The 17,228-nt window shown below is 55.1% G+C and overlaps 2 protein-coding genes across 3 annotated transcripts; one reads left to right on the forward strand and one right to left on the reverse strand.

The window, feature by feature from the left end:
• Positions 1-395: 395 nt before the first annotated feature.
• RPL3L (ribosomal protein L3 like) lies at positions 396-10,982 on the reverse strand. 2 transcript variants are annotated; one of them, XM_017858384.1, is made up of 10 exons: positions 10,876-10,982; positions 10,214-10,406; positions 9,133-9,301; positions 6,811-6,946; positions 3,678-3,864; positions 3,422-3,582; positions 3,079-3,180; positions 2,242-2,337; positions 1,907-2,026; positions 396-1,299 (listed from the first exon to the last, which is right to left on the reverse strand). In XM_017858384.1, the coding sequence occupies exons 1-10, from the start codon at positions 10,876-10,878 to the stop codon at positions 1,219-1,221; spliced, it is 1,248 nt and encodes a 415-aa protein (XP_017713873.1). In that variant the 5' UTR covers positions 10,879-10,982; the 3' UTR covers positions 396-1,218. The 2 variants fall into 2 exon arrangements, with proteins under 2 accessions (XP_017713873.1, XP_017713872.1); XM_017858383.1 differs by lacking the exon at positions 10,876-10,982 and adding an exon at positions 10,482-10,745 and having other exon boundaries at positions 1,061-1,299.
• A 3,156-nt stretch (positions 10,983-14,138) lies between these two features.
• Positions 14,139-17,184, forward strand: NDUFB10 (NADH:ubiquinone oxidoreductase subunit B10). Its single transcript, XM_017858400.1, has 4 exons — positions 14,139-14,595; positions 16,374-16,512; positions 16,718-16,857; positions 17,002-17,184. Exons 1-4 carry the CDS (start codon positions 14,448-14,450, stop codon positions 17,109-17,111), a joined length of 537 nt encoding a protein of 178 aa, XP_017713889.1. The 5' UTR covers positions 14,139-14,447; the 3' UTR covers positions 17,112-17,184.
• Positions 17,185-17,228: the final 44 nt, after the last annotated feature.

Raw genomic sequence — 17,228 nt, forward strand, 5'->3', positions numbered from 1 at the left:
CCCCCGTCCAGTCCCTCGTGCTAAGCCCGGAGACGCTGGAGGTCAAACAGGCTTTCCGCGCCCAGCTGAAACCGCCTTTGCAAAATGATGACTGAGACAGTGAAAGAGATCTAACTTAGCCAACTCTGTCTTGCTTCTAACCTCCAAGCTGTCCTTGTTCATCCCTGGTGGTAGGCTGAAATAACTTTGGGAGAAACTCAGTATATAGTTTTTTTGTTTTTTTCTTTCTTTCTTTCTTTTATGAGATAGAGTCTTGCTCTGTCTCTAGGCTGGAGTGCAATGGCGCGATCTTGGCTCACTGTAACTTCCATCTCCCTGATTCAAGCAATTCTCCTGCCTCAGCCTCCCGAGTAGATGGGATTACAGGCATGTGCTACCACGCCCAGCTAATTTTGTAATTTTGTATTTTTAGTAGAGAAGGGGTTTCTCCATGTTGGCCAGGCTGGTCTTGAACTCTTGACCTCAGGTGATCTTCCCGCCTTGGCTTCCTGAAGTGCTGGGGTTACAAGCGTGAGCCATCGCGCCCAGCCAGTTTATAATTTATAGTTTAAAACAAAGACAGTAATGGCCCTTTCCCAAAGCAGACCTCCTTCTTGCCTAGGGACTAGATATAGGACTAACATTAGCCACAATATTAGAAATTATGGTTTAGGAGTCATGCATCTGGAGGCTACAAGATTCTGACCCTCCCTAAACTGTTCCTAAGATCAGTGCTTGAGATATTTTGCTGACCCTTAACTTGAGGGATCAGCTGGCACCACCCAGATCCATAAATTGGCTCCTGTGATCTTGCGACCCCACCCAGGAACTGACTGAGCGCAAGAAGACAGCTTCGACTCCCTCTGATTTCATCCCTGACCAATCAGTACTCCTGGCTCACTGGCATCCCCCAACCCACCAAGTTATCCCTAAAAATTCTGCTCCCTGGCACTCCAGCAGCCTGGGCGACAAGAGCAAGACTCTGTCTCAAAAAAAAAAAAAAACCTCTGCTCCCCAAATGCTCGAGGAGATCGATTTGAGTAATAATAAAACATAAAACTCTGGTCTCCCGCACGCCAGCTCTGCGTGAATTACTCTTTCTCTATTGCAATTCCCATGTCTTAATGAATAGGCTTTGTCTAGGCAGCAGGCTTGGGCAGTTGCTCAGCGCTCCGAGACACCGTAGGAAGAGTCGCCTCCGGCCTTTATTGGACATTGGGGCAGACGGTGCCGTGCGCTTCAGGGCTCATCCACCCCACGCAGCCTACAAGTCTTCAGAAGTCTCCGGTTTTTCCTTCTCCAGATGCTTCTTTTGGGGCCCTGATTGAGGGGTAGTGCAGGAGGAGCCTTCGTCACAAGAGTCTGGCCAGAAACACCCCCTCCTCCGGCCGGGCTCTAGGTCACTCAGAGCCAGCCCTGCTGCTGCTGCACTCCCAAGGCTGCTTCCGCCCCCACCTTCTCTTCTAAAGAATCAGTGTCCAGAGATAGACCCTTAAGAGTCTCTCCTGCAAGCTGGACTCGGTGGCTCACGCCTGTAATCCCAGCACTTTGGGAGGTCGAGGCGGTTGGATCATGGGGTCAGGAGATAGAGATCATCCTGGCTAACATGGTGAAACCCCATCTCTACTAAAAATACAGAAAATTAGCCTGGCGTGGTGGCACATGCCTGTAGTCCCAACAACTTGGGAGGCTGAGTCAGAAGAATCGCTTGAACCCGGGAGACGGAGGTGGCAGTGAGCCGAGATCGTGGCACTGCACTCCAGGCTGGGTGACAGAGCGAGACTCTGTTTAAAAAAAAAAAAAAAAAAAGAGTCTCTCCTACAGGTGAGCTCAGGGAAGTCCCTGTCAGCTCCAGCTCCCTACTTGGGCAGGCTGGATGTGGAGCCGGAGCCCCAGAGAAGAACAAGGTTGGGGGCGGTGAGCTCACCATGAAGGCCCTCTTCTCTTGGGCTGTCTGGAAGCGGCCATGGCCGAACTTGGAGGTGGTGTCGATGAACTTGAGCTCAATATTCTCCACGGCCTGGCGGCTGTGGTGCACCAGGAGGGACTGGGGAATCCGTGGTAAAGTAGACATCAAGGGCGGGGATCCCCCACACCCTGCTGTGACCTCCAAGCCCCACCAGGAAGGTCTTGCTCACCTAGTTCCTACCAGAACCCTCCCTTTCTGCTCCCACCACTCCATGCCCCTCATGGCAGGCCGCAGGGCAGGACAGGCTGGCAGCCCTCAGGCACCCACTCCCCAGCCCACCCAGCACTGCCAACCTTTCTCAGCGTAATGACCCGCTTCTTGGTACCAGCAATACACCCCTTCAGCATGACGAAGTCGTTGTTCACTTCCCCGTAGTGGGGGAAGCCACCCTGCAGAGGACACAGGTCAGGGGCCAGGCCCGGAAAGGGCTTCCGAGTTAGCGGACAGCTGGGGGGGGCCCTAGGAGAATCCCCACGGGGGCTGTGACAGGCAGGAGCCCCGTGCCCAGCCCCCGGGCGTAGGGGTGACTATCACGTGGCCCCTACTGAGGGCAGCATCTGAGTCACAAGCTAAGTCCTTTTCATGCATTATCTCACTTAACAGTCTGGATTTTTGTTGGGGTAGACTGAGGATCAGAGGAGTGGAGTCAGTTGCTCCAAGCTCCACAGCTGCTAAGTCCTGGAGATGTGGCTTGAGCCCAGGTGGCCTGACTGCCAGGCCACAGTAGAAGCTGCCGCACTCCACACCCGCATGACAGCAGCGAGAGTGGAAGCTGCCTCCAGAGGAGGCTCGGAGGATGTGGGACGCAGCAGGGATTTCGTGCTTGTGACTACATCCAAATGTTTTGGACAACTGAGGCAAGGGTCCCACGTCACTGCCCAGCTGTCAAGGTCTTCTGTCCAGTGTGCCTAGGGGGGCAGCGTCCAGCTGTGGGGGCATAAATCTTGAGCCCCTGGGGCAGGGAGCATCCAGTTGGGGCTGCAGCATGCCCCCTACATGTATACCAAGCTCTCTTGGCCAGCCTGACCCCACTCCAGCCCTCACCAGCAGTGTGATGGGCCTGGCAGTCGCCCCCTCCCGGCCTCACCAGCGGTGTGATGGGCCTGGCAGTCGCCCCCTCCCGGCCTCACCAGTGGTGTGATAGACTTGGCAGTCACGTCGTAGCTGGTGGATGCATTATTCTTTACCAGCTTCCCGTCCTCCATGTGCAGCCCCCTGCCGATGCGGTAGATCTGCCAGGAGAAGGGGGCACATGCGGGGCAGGAAGTGACCTCTGAGGCCAGCAGCCCAACCAGGCCCATCGACCCACGTGCTCAGACTCAGCCCTGGTGCGGGCATCTCGTGACCCCAGCAGCGTCTGGGTCATGCCCCACCCACTGAGGCCAGTAGTGAGGGCCGGGGTCCGACCGCACGGCGCCCCCGCCTCGCCTGAGGACGCACCGCACGGCGCCCCCGCCTCGCCTGAGGACGCACCTTCTTGTTGAGCTCTGTGCGGTGGTGATAGCCCTTCTGCCCGGCCCGAGCGATGGAGCAGCCCACGCGGGCAGGGTGCCAGGCGCCGATGCAGGCCACCTTGCGCAGGCCCTTATGGGTCTTCCTCGGCAGTTTCTTGGTATGCCAGCGGCTTGTGACCCCTGTGAGTGGGAGGGGCTGGTGGCTGAGAGGCCAGGCTGGTCCCCACTGCCTCCATGAAGCCTGCCCTGGAGCTGCCATCGCCACTGGGCCCTACCTTTGACACCTCGACCCTTGGTGACAGCAATGACATCAATGACCTCACTCTGGCTGAACACGCTGTGCACGGGCACCTGCTTCTCCAGCCGGGCCTGGGCCCAGGCCACCTTCTCGGCCACCGTGCCACCGTTCAGCTGGATCTCCATGATGTGGGCCTTCTTCTGCCGGAAGGGCAGCAGTTTCATCTGCAGGATATGGCCAGAGGTCACACCACGACCCATGGGATCACACCCCAACCTGAAACACGGCATGGCCAGCAGTGACCCCTGCCATCTTCCATGCATGCATGCATTCACGGGTGTCCCCAGGGTCAGGCTGCAACCCATGTGTTGTTCTAGGCACTGCGGATCTGGTGTAGAATGAGGCAGATGGAGTCCCACACCTCGGGAGCCACCGTCTCGCCGGGGGACAGAAGGAAGTCAAGTAACTCTTGGAGAGGACAGAGTGCTCTGATGGGCTCTGGGGGCTGGTGTTTCAGATACAGTGGTCGGGGCAGAGGCGGCTTCTCTGAGGAGGTGCCGCTGCTAACAAGAAGGAGCCACGGGGCAAAGACTGGAGAGGCCCCGGGCAGCAGGACTCCGCATTTGCACAGGCCTGGTGGCAGGGGAGATGTTGGAAAGTTGGTGTGACAGAGAGGAGACCAGTGTGGCCAGACGGTGGGGAGCAAGGAGTGTGGGGCAGCACCTGGGAGTGGGAAGCTCGGACTTTCTTCCAAGTGCAGGCTGCGATGTGATCTGATCAGATTTTTTTTTTTTTTAATGGAGTCTTGCTCTGTCGCCCAAGCTGGAGGACAGTGGGGCAATCTCGGTTCACTGCAACCTCCGCCTCCCTGATTCAAGCAATCCTCCTGCCTCAACCTCTTGAGTAACTGGGATTACAGGTGTGTGCCACCATGCCCGGCTAATTTTTTTATATTTTTAGTAGAGTTGGGGTTTCCCCATGTTGGCCAGGCTGCTTTCAAACTCCTGACTTCAAGTGATCCACCCACCTTGGCCTCTCAAAGTGCTAGGGTTACAGGCATGAGCCACTGAGCCTGGCCTGAGTTTTATTTTTTTATATTTTTATTTTGAGACAGGGTCTCGCTCTATCACTCAGGCTGGAGTGCAGAGGCATGATCAAGGCTCACTGTAGCCTCAACCTCCCGGGCTGAAGCAATCCTCCCACCTCAGCCTCCTGAGTAACTGGGACGACAGGCACTCACCACCATGCCCTTTGTTTTTTGTTTTTATTTTTTATTTTTTTATTTTTTTGAGACAGAGTCTCGCTCTGTTGCCCAGGCTGGAGTGCAGTGGTGCGATCTTAGCTCACTGCAGGCTCTGCCTTCCAGGTTCACGCCGTTCTCCTGCCTCAGCCTCCCGAGTAGCTGGGACTACAGGCGCGTGCCACTACACCTGGCTAATTTTTTATATTTTTAGTAGAGACGGGGTTTTACCACGTTAGCCAGGATGGTCTCAATCTCCTGACTTGGTGATCTGTCTGTCTCAGCCTCCCAAAGTGCTGGAATTATAGGCTTGAGCCACCGTGCCTGGCCTTTTTTTTTTNGAGCATCCAGGGAGCCCTGACCTGGACATACAGACTTGACAACTCCTGGACTGTATCCAGGAGGTTCTACACTGGAGTCTGTGGTCTCCCTGGGACTGGGGGGCTGTGTTAATTTCCTTTGGTTGCCATAACAAATGACCACAATCTGAATGGCTTATGAGAAATGTATTGTTTTGTAGTTCTGGAGGTCAGAAGTCTGAGATCAGTGTCACCAGACTGAGATCAAGGTATCAGCAGATCCCCAGTCCCTCCGAAGGCTCTGGCAGAGGATCTTCCTTCCTCTTCCAGCCTCTGGGGAATCCTGTTCCCTGGCATGTGGCTATGTGGCTGCGTCACTGCCATTTCCCATCTCCGGCTCTGTCCTTACACGGCCTTCCTCTCTGCGTGTCTGTGTCCTCTCCGCTTCTTAGAAGGATACCAGGAACATTTTTTTTTTTTTTTTTTTTTTTTTTTTTTTTTTTTTTTTGAGACTCTTATCACCCAGGCTGGAGTGCCGTGGTGCGATCTCAGCTCACTGCAACCTCCACCTCCCAGTTTCAAGTGATTCTCCTGCCTCAGTCTCCCAAGTAGCTGGGATTACAGGCACCCACCATGCCCAGCTAATTTGTTTGTATTTTTACTAGAGATGGGGTTTTGCCATGTTGGCCAGGCTGGTCTCGAACTTCTGACCTTAGGTGATCTGCCTGCCTTGGCCTCCCAAAGTGCTGGGGTTACAGGTATGATCCACTGTGCCTGGCTTGATTTTTTTTTTTTTTTTTGTAAGGTCTCTGGCTGGTGCTGTGTGAAGCACAGGCTGTGTGATGTAGAGGTGGAGACAGAGAGGCCAGCAGGGACCACATAGTGACCCACAGGTGTGTACGGAGTAGGTATGTCCGGGGCAGGTGTGTACGGAGTAGGTATGTCCAGGGCAGGTGTGTATGGAGTAGGTATCTATGGAGCAGGTATTTACAGAGTACCTCCTGCATACCAGGCTCTTGGTGGCAGCTGTGGCCCCGCCCAGGGCCTCTGCCCATCTGGAGTCTGTCCCGGGAGATGAACATGTGCCAATGACTGGCCCAGGCATGGCCTACATGTGTGTGAGTAGCTGGGGGCAGTGTGGGTTCAGGGGGCTGCGGGAAGCTCAGGGTCAGGGGCACTGCTCTAGGGCCTAGGGAAGACTTCCCTGAGGACAAAGACGCCGAAGAGTGTTCCAGAATAAGCTGGAGGGTGCCGCCTGCCTGTTAGCCTACAGCAAGCCAGACCCACGTACAAACACCTATTGCTGTGCACACTTAAGCTGGAAACCGCAGGGAGGTGACCAGCCCTCCACACTGCACACTTGGCTGGGGACCCGGCCCTTCAGGGCGTGCCAGGGTCCTAGTTGACTAGCTGGCGTGGCTGATGCCCCCGGCACCCCAGACGGCACCGATGCCTTTCAGCAGCCATCCCTGGGGCCACACGTGGCCAGTGAGGCTGGTCAGCCGCTCCTCTGGGCCTGTGCCAAGCAAGGCTCAGGTATTTTTAGGCTGACATTTGCCACGGCTCCTGGAAGCTGGGGTGAGGGAGCATGGGCTTAGGGACTGGCCGACAGCGGAGGGTCAGGGGCTGACCTGCGTGTGGACAATGACCCGAATGACCTTGCAGTACTTCTTCATGGCAGTGAAGTCTTTCTGTAGCTGCTTTTTGCCGTGTGTGTCCCGCCACCTCTTGCAGGCCTTGGTGAAGGCTTTCTTCTTGCTCTTGTGCCTGAGTCATGTGCAGGAGGGTGCTCAGAGGCCTCCAACCAGGGCAGCTCCTGAGGCCTATCCTGCCCCCCTTCACCCCCAGCCCACCAAGCAGGGTCCTACCGCTGGGACCGCCCCCCACCTGGAGGCCTCTGAACTGGTTCCAGCCACCATCTTTGAACATAGATTGTCTCTCCCTCTCTAGGCCCCGGTTTCCTGCTCTGTAAAGTGGGTATCCTCCCTGTCTCCTGGGGCCTGAGAGTGAGTAGCAGAGGTGTAGAAGCTCAGAGAAGGGGACTGGCCAGCCTTGCAGTACAGGCACCTAGAGACCACCCCACCTGCCACATGGCTCGGACTGCTGGTCCCACTTCTCAAGGGTACAGTGGGTGCCGTGGCCAGGAACCTTGGGCTTGGGAGCCATCCTTTCTTTTTTGTTTTTGGAGACAGGGTCTCACTTTTTCTCCCAGGCTGGAGTGCAGTGGCACAAACAAAGCCCACTGCAGCCTGGAGCTCCCAGGCTCAAGCAATCCTCCCACCTCAGCTCCCCATGTAGCTGAGACCACAGGCGTGCACCACCATGCCTGGCTAATTTTTTGTATTTTTTGGTAGAGATGGGTTTTGCCATGTTGTCCAGGCTGGTCTCGAATCCCTGAGCTCAAGCGGTCTGCCTGCCTCAGCCTCCCAAAGTGCTGGGATTATAGGCATGAACCATTGCGCCCAGCCAGAAGCCACAGTTTCTAACCCTCACCAGAGTTCTGGGAGATGGACATTATTATTATTATGATTATCATTCCCATTCTATAGGTAAAGAAACCAAGATTTCTTTCAGGACTTACTGCCAGGGAAGATTTGAGGCCTCAGAATACCTTTCTTTCTATGTATAAGAGCTTCTCAGCTATTTCACTTTTCACTGTGGCTGCTAGGAAACAGAGCCAATGCTAACATTCCATCAAACTAGCCTTTTGTTTTTGTTTCTTTTTTTTTTTTTTTTTTTTGAGACAGGGTCTCACTCGGTCACTCAGACTGGAGTGCAGCGGCACAATCTCAGCTCACTGCAATCTCCACCTCCCAGGCTCAAGCGATTCTCTTCCCTCAGCCTCCCAAGTAGCTGGGACTACAGGTGTGCACCAACACACCCAGCTAATTTTTGTATTTATTGGTAGAGATGGGGTTTCATCATGTTGGCCAGGCTGGTCTCAAACTCCTGATCTCAAGTGATCCACCTGCCTTGCCCTCCCAAAGTGCTGGGATTACAGGCATGAGCCACTGCGCCCAGCCTACTCATCTTTTATTGAAATGAAGGCAACACACAGAAACACACACACACTCCTACCTCCCACACACCACTGAGACTTTTCTTCCTGCTCACCCACACCTATCATTTCAGCAAGAGCTAGAGCCTCAGGCACCCAACTTCCGTGGTCCCAGCAGCCCTTGGACAAGCGCCTGCCACCATGCCTGGCTAATTTTTTTTTTTTTTTTTTTTTTTTTTTTTGTATTTTAGTAGAGATGGGTTTTCACCATGTTGGCCCAGCTGGTCTTGAACTCCTGACCTCAAATGAGCCACCTGCCTCAGCCTCCCAAAATGCTGAGACTACTACAGGTGTGAGCCACCACAACCCGCTCAAATTAGCCTTTTAATTAACCCTGAGGATTAGAATATTTGTTTCCTCTTTTTCCTCCATCCTGATTTCATCCCCAGCCTTCAGTATTCTTTTTTTTTTTTTTTTTTTTTAGATTGAGACAGGGTTTCACTGGGTCACCCAGGCTGCAGTGCAGTGGCACGATCTCAGCTCACTGCAACCTTCACCTCCCAGGTTCAAGTGATTCTCCCACCTCAGCCTCCTGAGTAGCTGGACTACAGGTGTGCACCAACACACCCAGCTAATTTTTGTATTTATTGGTAGAGATGGGGTTTCATCATGTTGGCCAGGCTGGTCTCAAACTCCTGACCTCAAGTGATCCACCTGCCTTCCCCTCCCAAAGTGCTGGGATTACAGGCATGAGCCACTGCGCCCAGCCTACTCATCTTTTATTGAAATGAAGGCAACACACGGAAACACACACACACTCCTACCTCCCACACACCACTGAGACTTTTCTTCCTGCTCACCCACACCTATCATTTCAGCAAGAGCTAGAGCCTCAGGCACCCAACTTCTGTGGTCCCAGCAGCCCTTGGACAGCCCAGCCAAGGGCGGTGCTCACCAGTCCTTGTAGAATCGGCGCCGGCACTCGTCACTGAGGTGTTCTGCAAAGATGGTCTTGAAGCTCCGGAGACCTCGAGGGGTGGCCACATAGCCCACCACGCCCACCACCACCAGGGGCGGCGTTTCTACAATTGTCACCGCCTCCACCTCCTCCCGTTTGGAAATTTCTGGGTGAGACGCAGGGATGGGGCATGAAGGGGGACCTCCTGAAGCCCATGGGGGAGGGAGTGGAGAGCCGGCCATACAGGGGCAGGCCAGGAGAGTGTGGGGCCAGCCAGGACAGCGTCCCCAGAGAGTGGGGCTGAGCCCAAATGAGCATTTGTTATTTTAATAATTGCAATGGATTTCTTTTGCTTTTTTTGAGACAGGGTCTCACTCTGTCGCCCAGGCTGGAGTGCAGTGGTACAATCATAGTTCACTGCAGCCTTGACTTCCTAAGCTCAAGTGATCCTCCCACCTCAGCCTCCCAAGTAGCTGGGACTACAGGCACTCACCACCATGCCCAGCTAATTTTTGTATTTTTTGTAGAGACAGGGTTTCATGATGCTGCCCAGGTTGGTCTGCAACTCCTGGCCTCAAATGATCCTCCTGCCTCGGTCTCCCACAGTGTTGGGATTACAGGCATGAACCACCATGCCCGGCCTACATTATTTCTTACAACTACTTGTGAATCTACAATTAAAACAACAAAAAACAAACTATATACATAAGCATACATACAAAATAATGGTACATGAAATAGACCCGAAATGGCCAAAAAGTGCTGATGTCCTGGGGGGTGGTTTGAACTGAGGGCTTGGGGCGCCGGCCTTTGAATCCTAGCTCCTGGGCTTACTGCCCCGGTGCCTGGACCAGTTTCCTCACTGCTGTGTGCCTCGATGTCCTCGTCTGCGAGCTGAGGCCATGACAGAACCCTCCCGGAAGCCCTGCCTGAGCTCAGTGTCCACCACCATTCCCAGGAGCAGGGCCTGGTGCTCCCTAGGACTGTGACCATGCTGGACCAAGAACGTGAGTTCTGGCTCCGAGGATCTGGAAGGTTCAGCCCTTCCCCTCCCCCGAGGGTCCCAACTGTGACTCACTGAGCCCCGGCCGGTGCACCTCACGCAGGGTGTGGGTCATGCCCGCCTTGTAGCCCAGGAAGGCCGTGAGGTGCACAGGCTGGCTGGGGTCATCCCGCGGCCACGTCTTCACCTTGCCCCGGTGCCGGCGGCTCCTCTTGTGGGGCAGGAAGCCCAGGTGTCCATGCCGAGGGGCAGAAAACTTCCGGTGGGACTGGGGGACAGTAAGGAAGGAGGTCAGACCTGGGGTGTCCCTGGTGGTGGAGCTGGATGGTCCCAGAACCCATACCTGGAAAAATGGGCTACAGGCCTCAGACTGAGGCCGGTGCTCAGCACCTCCCCTGTCTGCCTGCAGGAGAGAGGAAGGTTCACCAAGGGATGGCGTCTCCATAGCCACAGGCTTCCTGCCTCTGTGGACTCAGCCTGGGGCCCAGGAGGGTTGCGCCCATGCTGCGGCCAAGGACTCCTGGGGCAGGTGGCCGCTGTCATCTGTTCATCTCCAGGGCCCTCCCAGGCCCGGCAGCCCAGCCCTTGTCCCCTTGTTTCCCCCTCCAGTATCCCAACCCCTCACAGGCTGGGAGACTGTCCCTATGAGGGAGCGTCCAGAAGCGCAGCTGTCCCATCCCCCCAGAGTTCCAGCTCCAACCCCAGCCCACCCTCCATGTCACCCTGGTCCCACCAACCATGGTGGCCGATCCCTGAAGGTCAGGAAGGAGCCTCCCTGCTAGCCGCCAGAGGTCGAGTGGCAGGGCCAGGACTCACAGCTGCCAGCTCCCAGATTAGCCTCTGGCACAGTCAGCAGGGTCTCCAGTGCCAGGAGCAGGCAGGGGTGGGGCAGTGTTGGGGGCATCATATGGGCAGCCTGGGTGGGGCACCTGAAGCCGGGGCTGGCACTCCTTTCCTCGATGGCCCTGGGACTGGGTTTTGACCCTCCCAGGACAGGACTGGGGACAGGCAAGGTGGGGGCCAATGTAGCCTGGTGGGGGCCTTCTCCCAGGCAGTGGCCAAGAGGAGGGGTCTGGTACAGTTTGCTGAGTTGGAGGCAGAGGGGATTCCCATCCTGAGGGCTGGGAGACAGCTGGATAAACGGCGGGGAGCAGGGTTGGGGATGGGGGAGACGAGGGAGAGGGCTGACTGCACCTGAGGATCACCAGAGCTGTGCTTCCAGATTGAGATCCCTGGCCAAGGGCAGTGGCTCATGCCTGTAATCCCAGCACCTTGGGAGGCTGAGGCAGGAGGATCATTTGAGCTCAGGAGGTCAGGCTGCAGTGAACCTCGACTGTACCATTGCACTCCAGCCTGGGTGACTGAGCGAGACACTGTCTTAAAAAAAAAAAAAGCCAGTCTGGCCAACATAGTGAAATTCTGTCTCTACTAAAAATATAAAAATTAGCTGGGCATGGTGGTGTGGGCCTATAATTCCAGCTACTCTGGAGGCAGAGGCAGGAGAATCACTTGAACCTGGGAGGCAGAGTTTGCAGGTTGCAGTGAGCCGAGATCGAGCCACTGCACTCCAGCCTGGGCAATACAGTAAGACTCCATCTCAAAAAAAAAAAAAAATCAAGATCTGGCTCCTGTAATTCACAGGCATTGAAATACTTTTATGAATTTATATTTATTTATTTATTTATTGTTATTATTATTATTTTTTGAGATGGAGTCTTGCTGTATCACCCAGGCTGGAGTGCAGTGGCGTGATCTCGGTTCACTGCAAGCTCCGCCTCCCCGGTTCACGCCATTCTCCCACCTCAGCCTCCCGAGTAGCTGGGACTACAGGTGCCTGCCACCATGTCCGGCTAATTTTTTTGTATTTTTAGTAGAGACGAGGTTTCACTGTATTAGCTAGGATAGTCTCGATCTCCTGACCTTGTAATATGCACACCTCGGCCTCCCAAAGTGCTGGGATTACAGGTGTGAGCCACCGTGCCCGGCCTTATTTATTTATTTTGAAGAGACAACGTCTCACTCCATTGCTCAGGCTGGAGTGCAGCGGTGTGATCATAGCTCACTTGCAGCCTCAACCTTTTGGGCTTAACTGGTCCTCCTGCCTCAGCAGGACCTAATTTTAAAATGTATTTTGTTGTGGAGGCGGGCGTCTCGCCATGTTGCCTGGCTGGTCTGAAACTCCTGACCTCAAGTGGTTCTCCTGCCTCAGCCTTTCGAAGTGCTGAGATTATAGGCATAAACCACAGCACCTGGCCAAATTTAAATTTTGAACTTAAGTTTTGAATGAAAAGGGGTTGAAATCTCTTATTTTCTTTCTTTCTTTTTTTTTTTTTTTTTGAGACAGGGTTTCCTCTGGTGCCCAGGCCGAAGTGTACTGGCACAGTAATAGCTCACTGCAGCCTCAACCTCCTGGGCTCAAGCAATCCTCCTGCCTCATCCCCCCAAGTAGCTGGGACCACAGGTACTTACCACCATGCCTCACTAATTTTTGTATTGTTTATGGAAACAGGGATCTCATTCTGTTGCCCAGGCTGGTCTCAAACTCCTGAGCTCAAGCAATCTGCCTGCCTTGGCCTCGAAGAGCTCTGGGATTACAGATGTGAGCCACTGCGCCCCTCGAAATCTCTTTCAATTCAAAGATGCTATGGTTGTAAAGTTCTTTTTTTTTTTTTTGAGACAGAGTCTCCCTCTGTTGCCCAGGCTGTAGTTCAGTGGCACAATCTCGGCTCACTGCAACCTCTGCCTCCTGGGTGCAAGCGATCCTCCTGTCTCAGCCCCCCTGGTACCTGGGATTACAGGCACATGCCACCATGCCCGGCTGATTTTTGTATTTTTAGTAGAGATGGGGTTTCACCATATTGGACAAGCTGGTCTCAAACTGCTGACCTCAGGTGATCCACCCGCCTCAGCCTCCCAAAGTGCTGGGATTACAGGCGTGAGCCACCGTACCTGGCCGGTTGTAAAGTTCTATAGCAGTGGAATTTTACAGTTTTTCAGGCCTACGATGTCTCTAAGATCTGTGACTCTTACATCAATAGATACTAAGATTCTAGGCTACTAAAATGTCAAGATTGTTTGGGTCTCATGATTTGTATTTCTTTCCAAGAGTTTGGCTGGGAGCGGTGGCTCATGTCTGTAATCCCAGAACTTTGGGAGGCTGAGGTGGGCAGATCATCTAAGGTCAGGAATTTGAGACCAGAAACACGGTGAAACCCCGTCTCTACTAAAAATACAAAAAATTAGCCGGGCATGGTGGTGTGTGCCCGTAGTTTCAGCTACTCGGGAGGCTGAGGCAGGAGAATCACTTGAACCTGGGAGGCGGAGCTTGCAGTGAGCCGAGATCACGCCACTGCACTCCAGCCTGGGCGACAGAGTGAGACTCTGCCTCAAAAAAAAAAAAAGTTCATAATGTGAAGATCGAATGTTTCTGTGACTGTAGATCTGTAGGGTTGATGGTTCTGTGTCGCTGGCTTCTGCCTCGGGACAGGGCATGACTAGTGTCTCCTCGGATACCAGCCAGGGGCCATGCTCGGTGTGGAGACTGCAGATGAGGCCAGCAGGGCCCTGCTCAGTGGAGCTGCCTAGAAGCACCAGAGTGCTCAGGGCCAGGATGGAACGATCAAAACCGGCGAGAGGGCCCCGTGCCAGGTGCCTTCTCCCTGTGAGCCGCCTAAGGGCAAGCCCTGCCTCCTGGCCTGCCCCCTGCCCTCCCCCAGACAGGCTCCCAAGTTCACTGGCACCAGCCAGTCCAAGAGGACTCCTGGTAGAGAGCGGGGCCCAGAGAATTCTGTAGGGGCTAGGCAATCCAGGAAAGCTTCCTGGAAGAGTAGGGAGTTTGGAATTGCGTGTTATTTGTTGACTTTGTCGTGTATGCTCTAACGGCCTGTGTTCTCCATCACAGCCGGGCTGTTTATCTTCTTCGCTGCTGCACTCAGCACAGTGCCTGGCGGGCAGTGGGAACCAAATGACTCCCTCCTATTCCTTATGTCTGTTGCCTATTGTCTGTTTCTTCCACCGTAAGCAGGGATCTGTCCGATTCGCGGCTACTTCCCAGGCTCCCATACCAGTGACCAGCATCGCGCAGGCGCTCAGCAGAGACCAAGAAACAGAGGCCGCTGCCGCGAGGCGGGTACAGGCCGCGCCGGGCGGAGTCGGGGAACTACAAGTCCCATGGTGCCTCGCGGCCGCCAGCGCACAGACGCAGCCGCCCTCGGCGTCCTGTGTAGCTGGCGACCTAGGCCGCGGGACCCGGACCGAGGTAGAGGCAAGGGCAGCGCGTCAGGGAGCGGAGTTCGCGCCTCCAGCCGCCATGCCGGACAGCTGGGACAAGGATGTGTACCCTGAGCCCCCGCGCCGCACTCCGGTGCTGTCGTCGCAGACTTGGGTGCCCAATCCCATCGTCTACATAGAGAAGGCGTTCGACCTAATCGTGGACCGACCCGTGACCCTCGTGAGAGGTACGAGGCCCCAGCCCGGGGCTCCCTCGCCGGCCTCTGGGGACCCCTGGATCCCACACCCTGCCTGGATCCTCCATTGCCCCCGGGTCCCATCTCCCTGAGACTGCCCCCGGCTGCACCCCGGGGACAACCCCCCACCCCCGGAGACCCCCGAGCTCCGTCGCCTCCTTTGGCCTCCCACTGCACCCCGGACCCCACCTCCTAGGATCCCTTACTCTCCCCTGCACCCTGGGACGCCCCGCTTCTTCCCAGGACTCTTCCCTCCCTGCCGCACCCAGCACCCACTGCTCCAGGACCCCGCACTGCTCTCCGCCCCCGCCGCCCCGGGAACCCCTCCACTGCACCGCTGGCCTCAGGCCTCTCTCAAATGTTAGGGGTGGTCTGCACAGGGAAGCATCTGAATCCTGGGGGTTGTTAGACCTGTCTCTCTGCCAGATGACCAAGTGTCAGGGTGATGGCCGAGATGCCCACATTCACCATCTCTGGAACGAACCGGGAGAATGCCCGGTTCAGTTTTTTTTTTTTCTTTCCCTGAGACAGTCTCACTCTGTTGCCCAGGCTGGAATGCAGTGGTGCGATCTCGGCTCACTGCAACCTGTGCCCCATCCGGGGTTCAAGAGATTCTCCTGCCTCAGCCTCCCCAATAGCTAAGATTACAGGTGCACCACCACCACGCCCAGCTAATTTTTATATTTTTAGTAGACACGGGGTTTCACCATGTCAGTCAGGCTAGTCTCGAACTCCTGACGTCAGGTGATCCTCCCACCTTGGCCCCACAAAGTGCTGGGATTACAGGCCTGAGCCACCGCGCCCAGCCTGGTTCAGTTCTTTTTGAACACTTGGGGTGCATAGCATGCTCTGGTGGTTCTCTTGTAAAAGGATGAAGTCTGCAAATCAAACCCCCAAGGATCTGGAAACCGTGCAACAGCTGACCCAGCTCCCTCTCTTTCGTAGCAGTCCTAAAACATGTCTGTCCTATGTGTCCGGATGTTCGAGCTCTCTTTTTAGCTTGTTCATTTCCCAGTGAGGAAGCTGAGGCCGTCAGGTGGTAAGTTCTGCTTGCTGGAGGCTCCCTGTTGGAACCTCTGCGCACCCAGTCCTCCCCCAGGACTCCACAGGGGTCCCTGTGCAGCTGGGGGAGGTGCACTGGCAGAGCCGCGTCACAGTCAGTGCTGTCTGTGAGAAGCAGCTGCCTGTAGGCTTGTGTGGGGGACAGAGTAAGGTAATGCATGTGGAACTCTGAGGATGATGCTTGGTACGCTGGAGCTCTCCATCATCTGTAGCCTAGGCCTTCACAGGCCTGCCTGGCCGGCCACACCTCATAGAGAGACGAATTGCCGGTTTTTTTTTTTTTTTTTTTTTTGAGACGGAGTCTCGCTCTGTCACCCAGGCGGGAGCACAGTGGCGCGATCTCGGCTCACTGCTAGTTCCACTTCCCGGGTTCACGCCATTCTCCTGCCTCAGCCTCCCGAGTAGCTGGGACTACAGGCACCCGCCACCATGCCTGGCTATTTTTTTTTACTTTTTTTTAGTAGAGATGGGGTTTCACCGTGTTAGCCGGGATGGTCTCGATCTCGACCTCATGATCCGCCCGCCTCGGCCTCCCAAAGTGCTGGGATTACAGGCGTGAGCCACCGCGCCCGGCCAAATTGCCTGTTTTCTAAACGCTGGAACACTCAGGAAGTTCTCCCTCCCCTCCAAGGGGCTTATGAGAACTAGAAAGCTAAAAGCTTGTCCAAACCAATGAGGTGTTTGAGTCTGTTGTTTTGTCTTTGCAGAATTTATAGAGCGGCAGCACGCAAAGAACAGGTATTACTACTACCACCGGCAGTACCGCCGTGTGCCGGACATCACTGAGTGCAAGGAGAACGATGTCTTGTGCATGTATGAAGCCGAAATGCAGTGGCGGAGGGACTAGTACGTGAGCCACGCTGGGAGTGTGGAGATCTGCAGCATGTGCAGCTGGGCCACCGGTCCCTGGGATGCCAGAGAGTAGCATGCCCAGATCTTAAGGGTGACATGGGAGGAGTCAGACCCCAGGGCTCTAGATTTCAATTGTTCTCGAGGGGTACAGGGAAAGGATTCCTTGTGATTAGCCTCTCTTGCTCCCTTTCTCCCCCAGCAAAGTCGACCAAGAAATTGTCAACATTATACAGGCTCGACTCAAGGCCTGTCAGCAGAGGGAAGGACACAACTACAAGCAGAACTGCAGCAAGGAAATGGAGCAGTTCACCCAGGTGGCCAAGGCCTACCAGGACCGCTGTGCGTGGCCTCCCTCCCATCCTTCTGAGGCCTGGGGCCCGGAACCATTGTGACTCCTCCCTCCCTTCACTTCTGCCCACTTGACTTTGCCCCCTTTGCCCGTAGCAGAGGCCTGGGTTCCCAGCTTGTTTCTATTGCTTTCAGATCAGGACCTGGGGGCTCACTATTCTGCCAGGAAGTGCCTGGCCAAACAGAAGGAGAGGATGCTGGAAGAGAGAAAAGCTGCAAAAGAGGCCGCCGCTGCCACCTCCTGAGGCATCTGTGGGTGCGCCTGCCGTGTGGCTCTGTACGACTGTTGCTGAAATAAAGTCCTGCAACCTGCCTGTATTTCTGGTGTGATCTATTGGCCCCACGTCGCAGATTCAAACGAC

Source organism: Rhinopithecus bieti, unplaced genomic scaffold (genome assembly GCF_001698545.2).
Source record: "Rhinopithecus bieti isolate Rb0 unplaced genomic scaffold, ASM169854v2 scaffold_47707, whole genome shotgun sequence".
Lineage (NCBI taxonomy): Eukaryota > Metazoa > Chordata > Mammalia > Primates > Cercopithecidae > Rhinopithecus > Rhinopithecus bieti.

Excerpts from the sequence above, each read along its gene's own strand:
- RPL3L (XM_017858383.1), bottom strand. The coding sequence starts at position 10,583 with ATGGAGACGCCATCCCTTGGTGAACCTTCCTCTCTCCTGCAGGCAGAC. Across the intron at positions 3,583-3,677 it reads CAAGGGTCGAGGTGTCAAAG|GGGTCACAAGCCGCTGGCAT; the intron begins GTAGGGCCCAGT and ends TCCCACTCACAG. Across the intron at positions 3,181-3,421 it reads GCACAGAGCTCAACAAGAAG|ATCTACCGCATCGGCAGGGG; the intron begins GTGCGTCCTCAG and ends TTCTCCTGGCAG.
- NDUFB10 (XM_017858400.1), top strand. The coding sequence starts at position 14,448 with ATGCCGGACAGCTGGGACAAGGATGTGTACCCTGAGCCCCCGCGCCGC. Across the intron at positions 14,596-16,373 it reads ACCCGTGACCCTCGTGAGAG|AATTTATAGAGCGGCAGCAC; the intron begins GTACGAGGCCCC and ends TTGTCTTTGCAG. Across the intron at positions 16,513-16,717 it reads ATGCAGTGGCGGAGGGACTA|CAAAGTCGACCAAGAAATTG; the intron begins GTACGTGAGCCA and ends TTTCTCCCCCAG.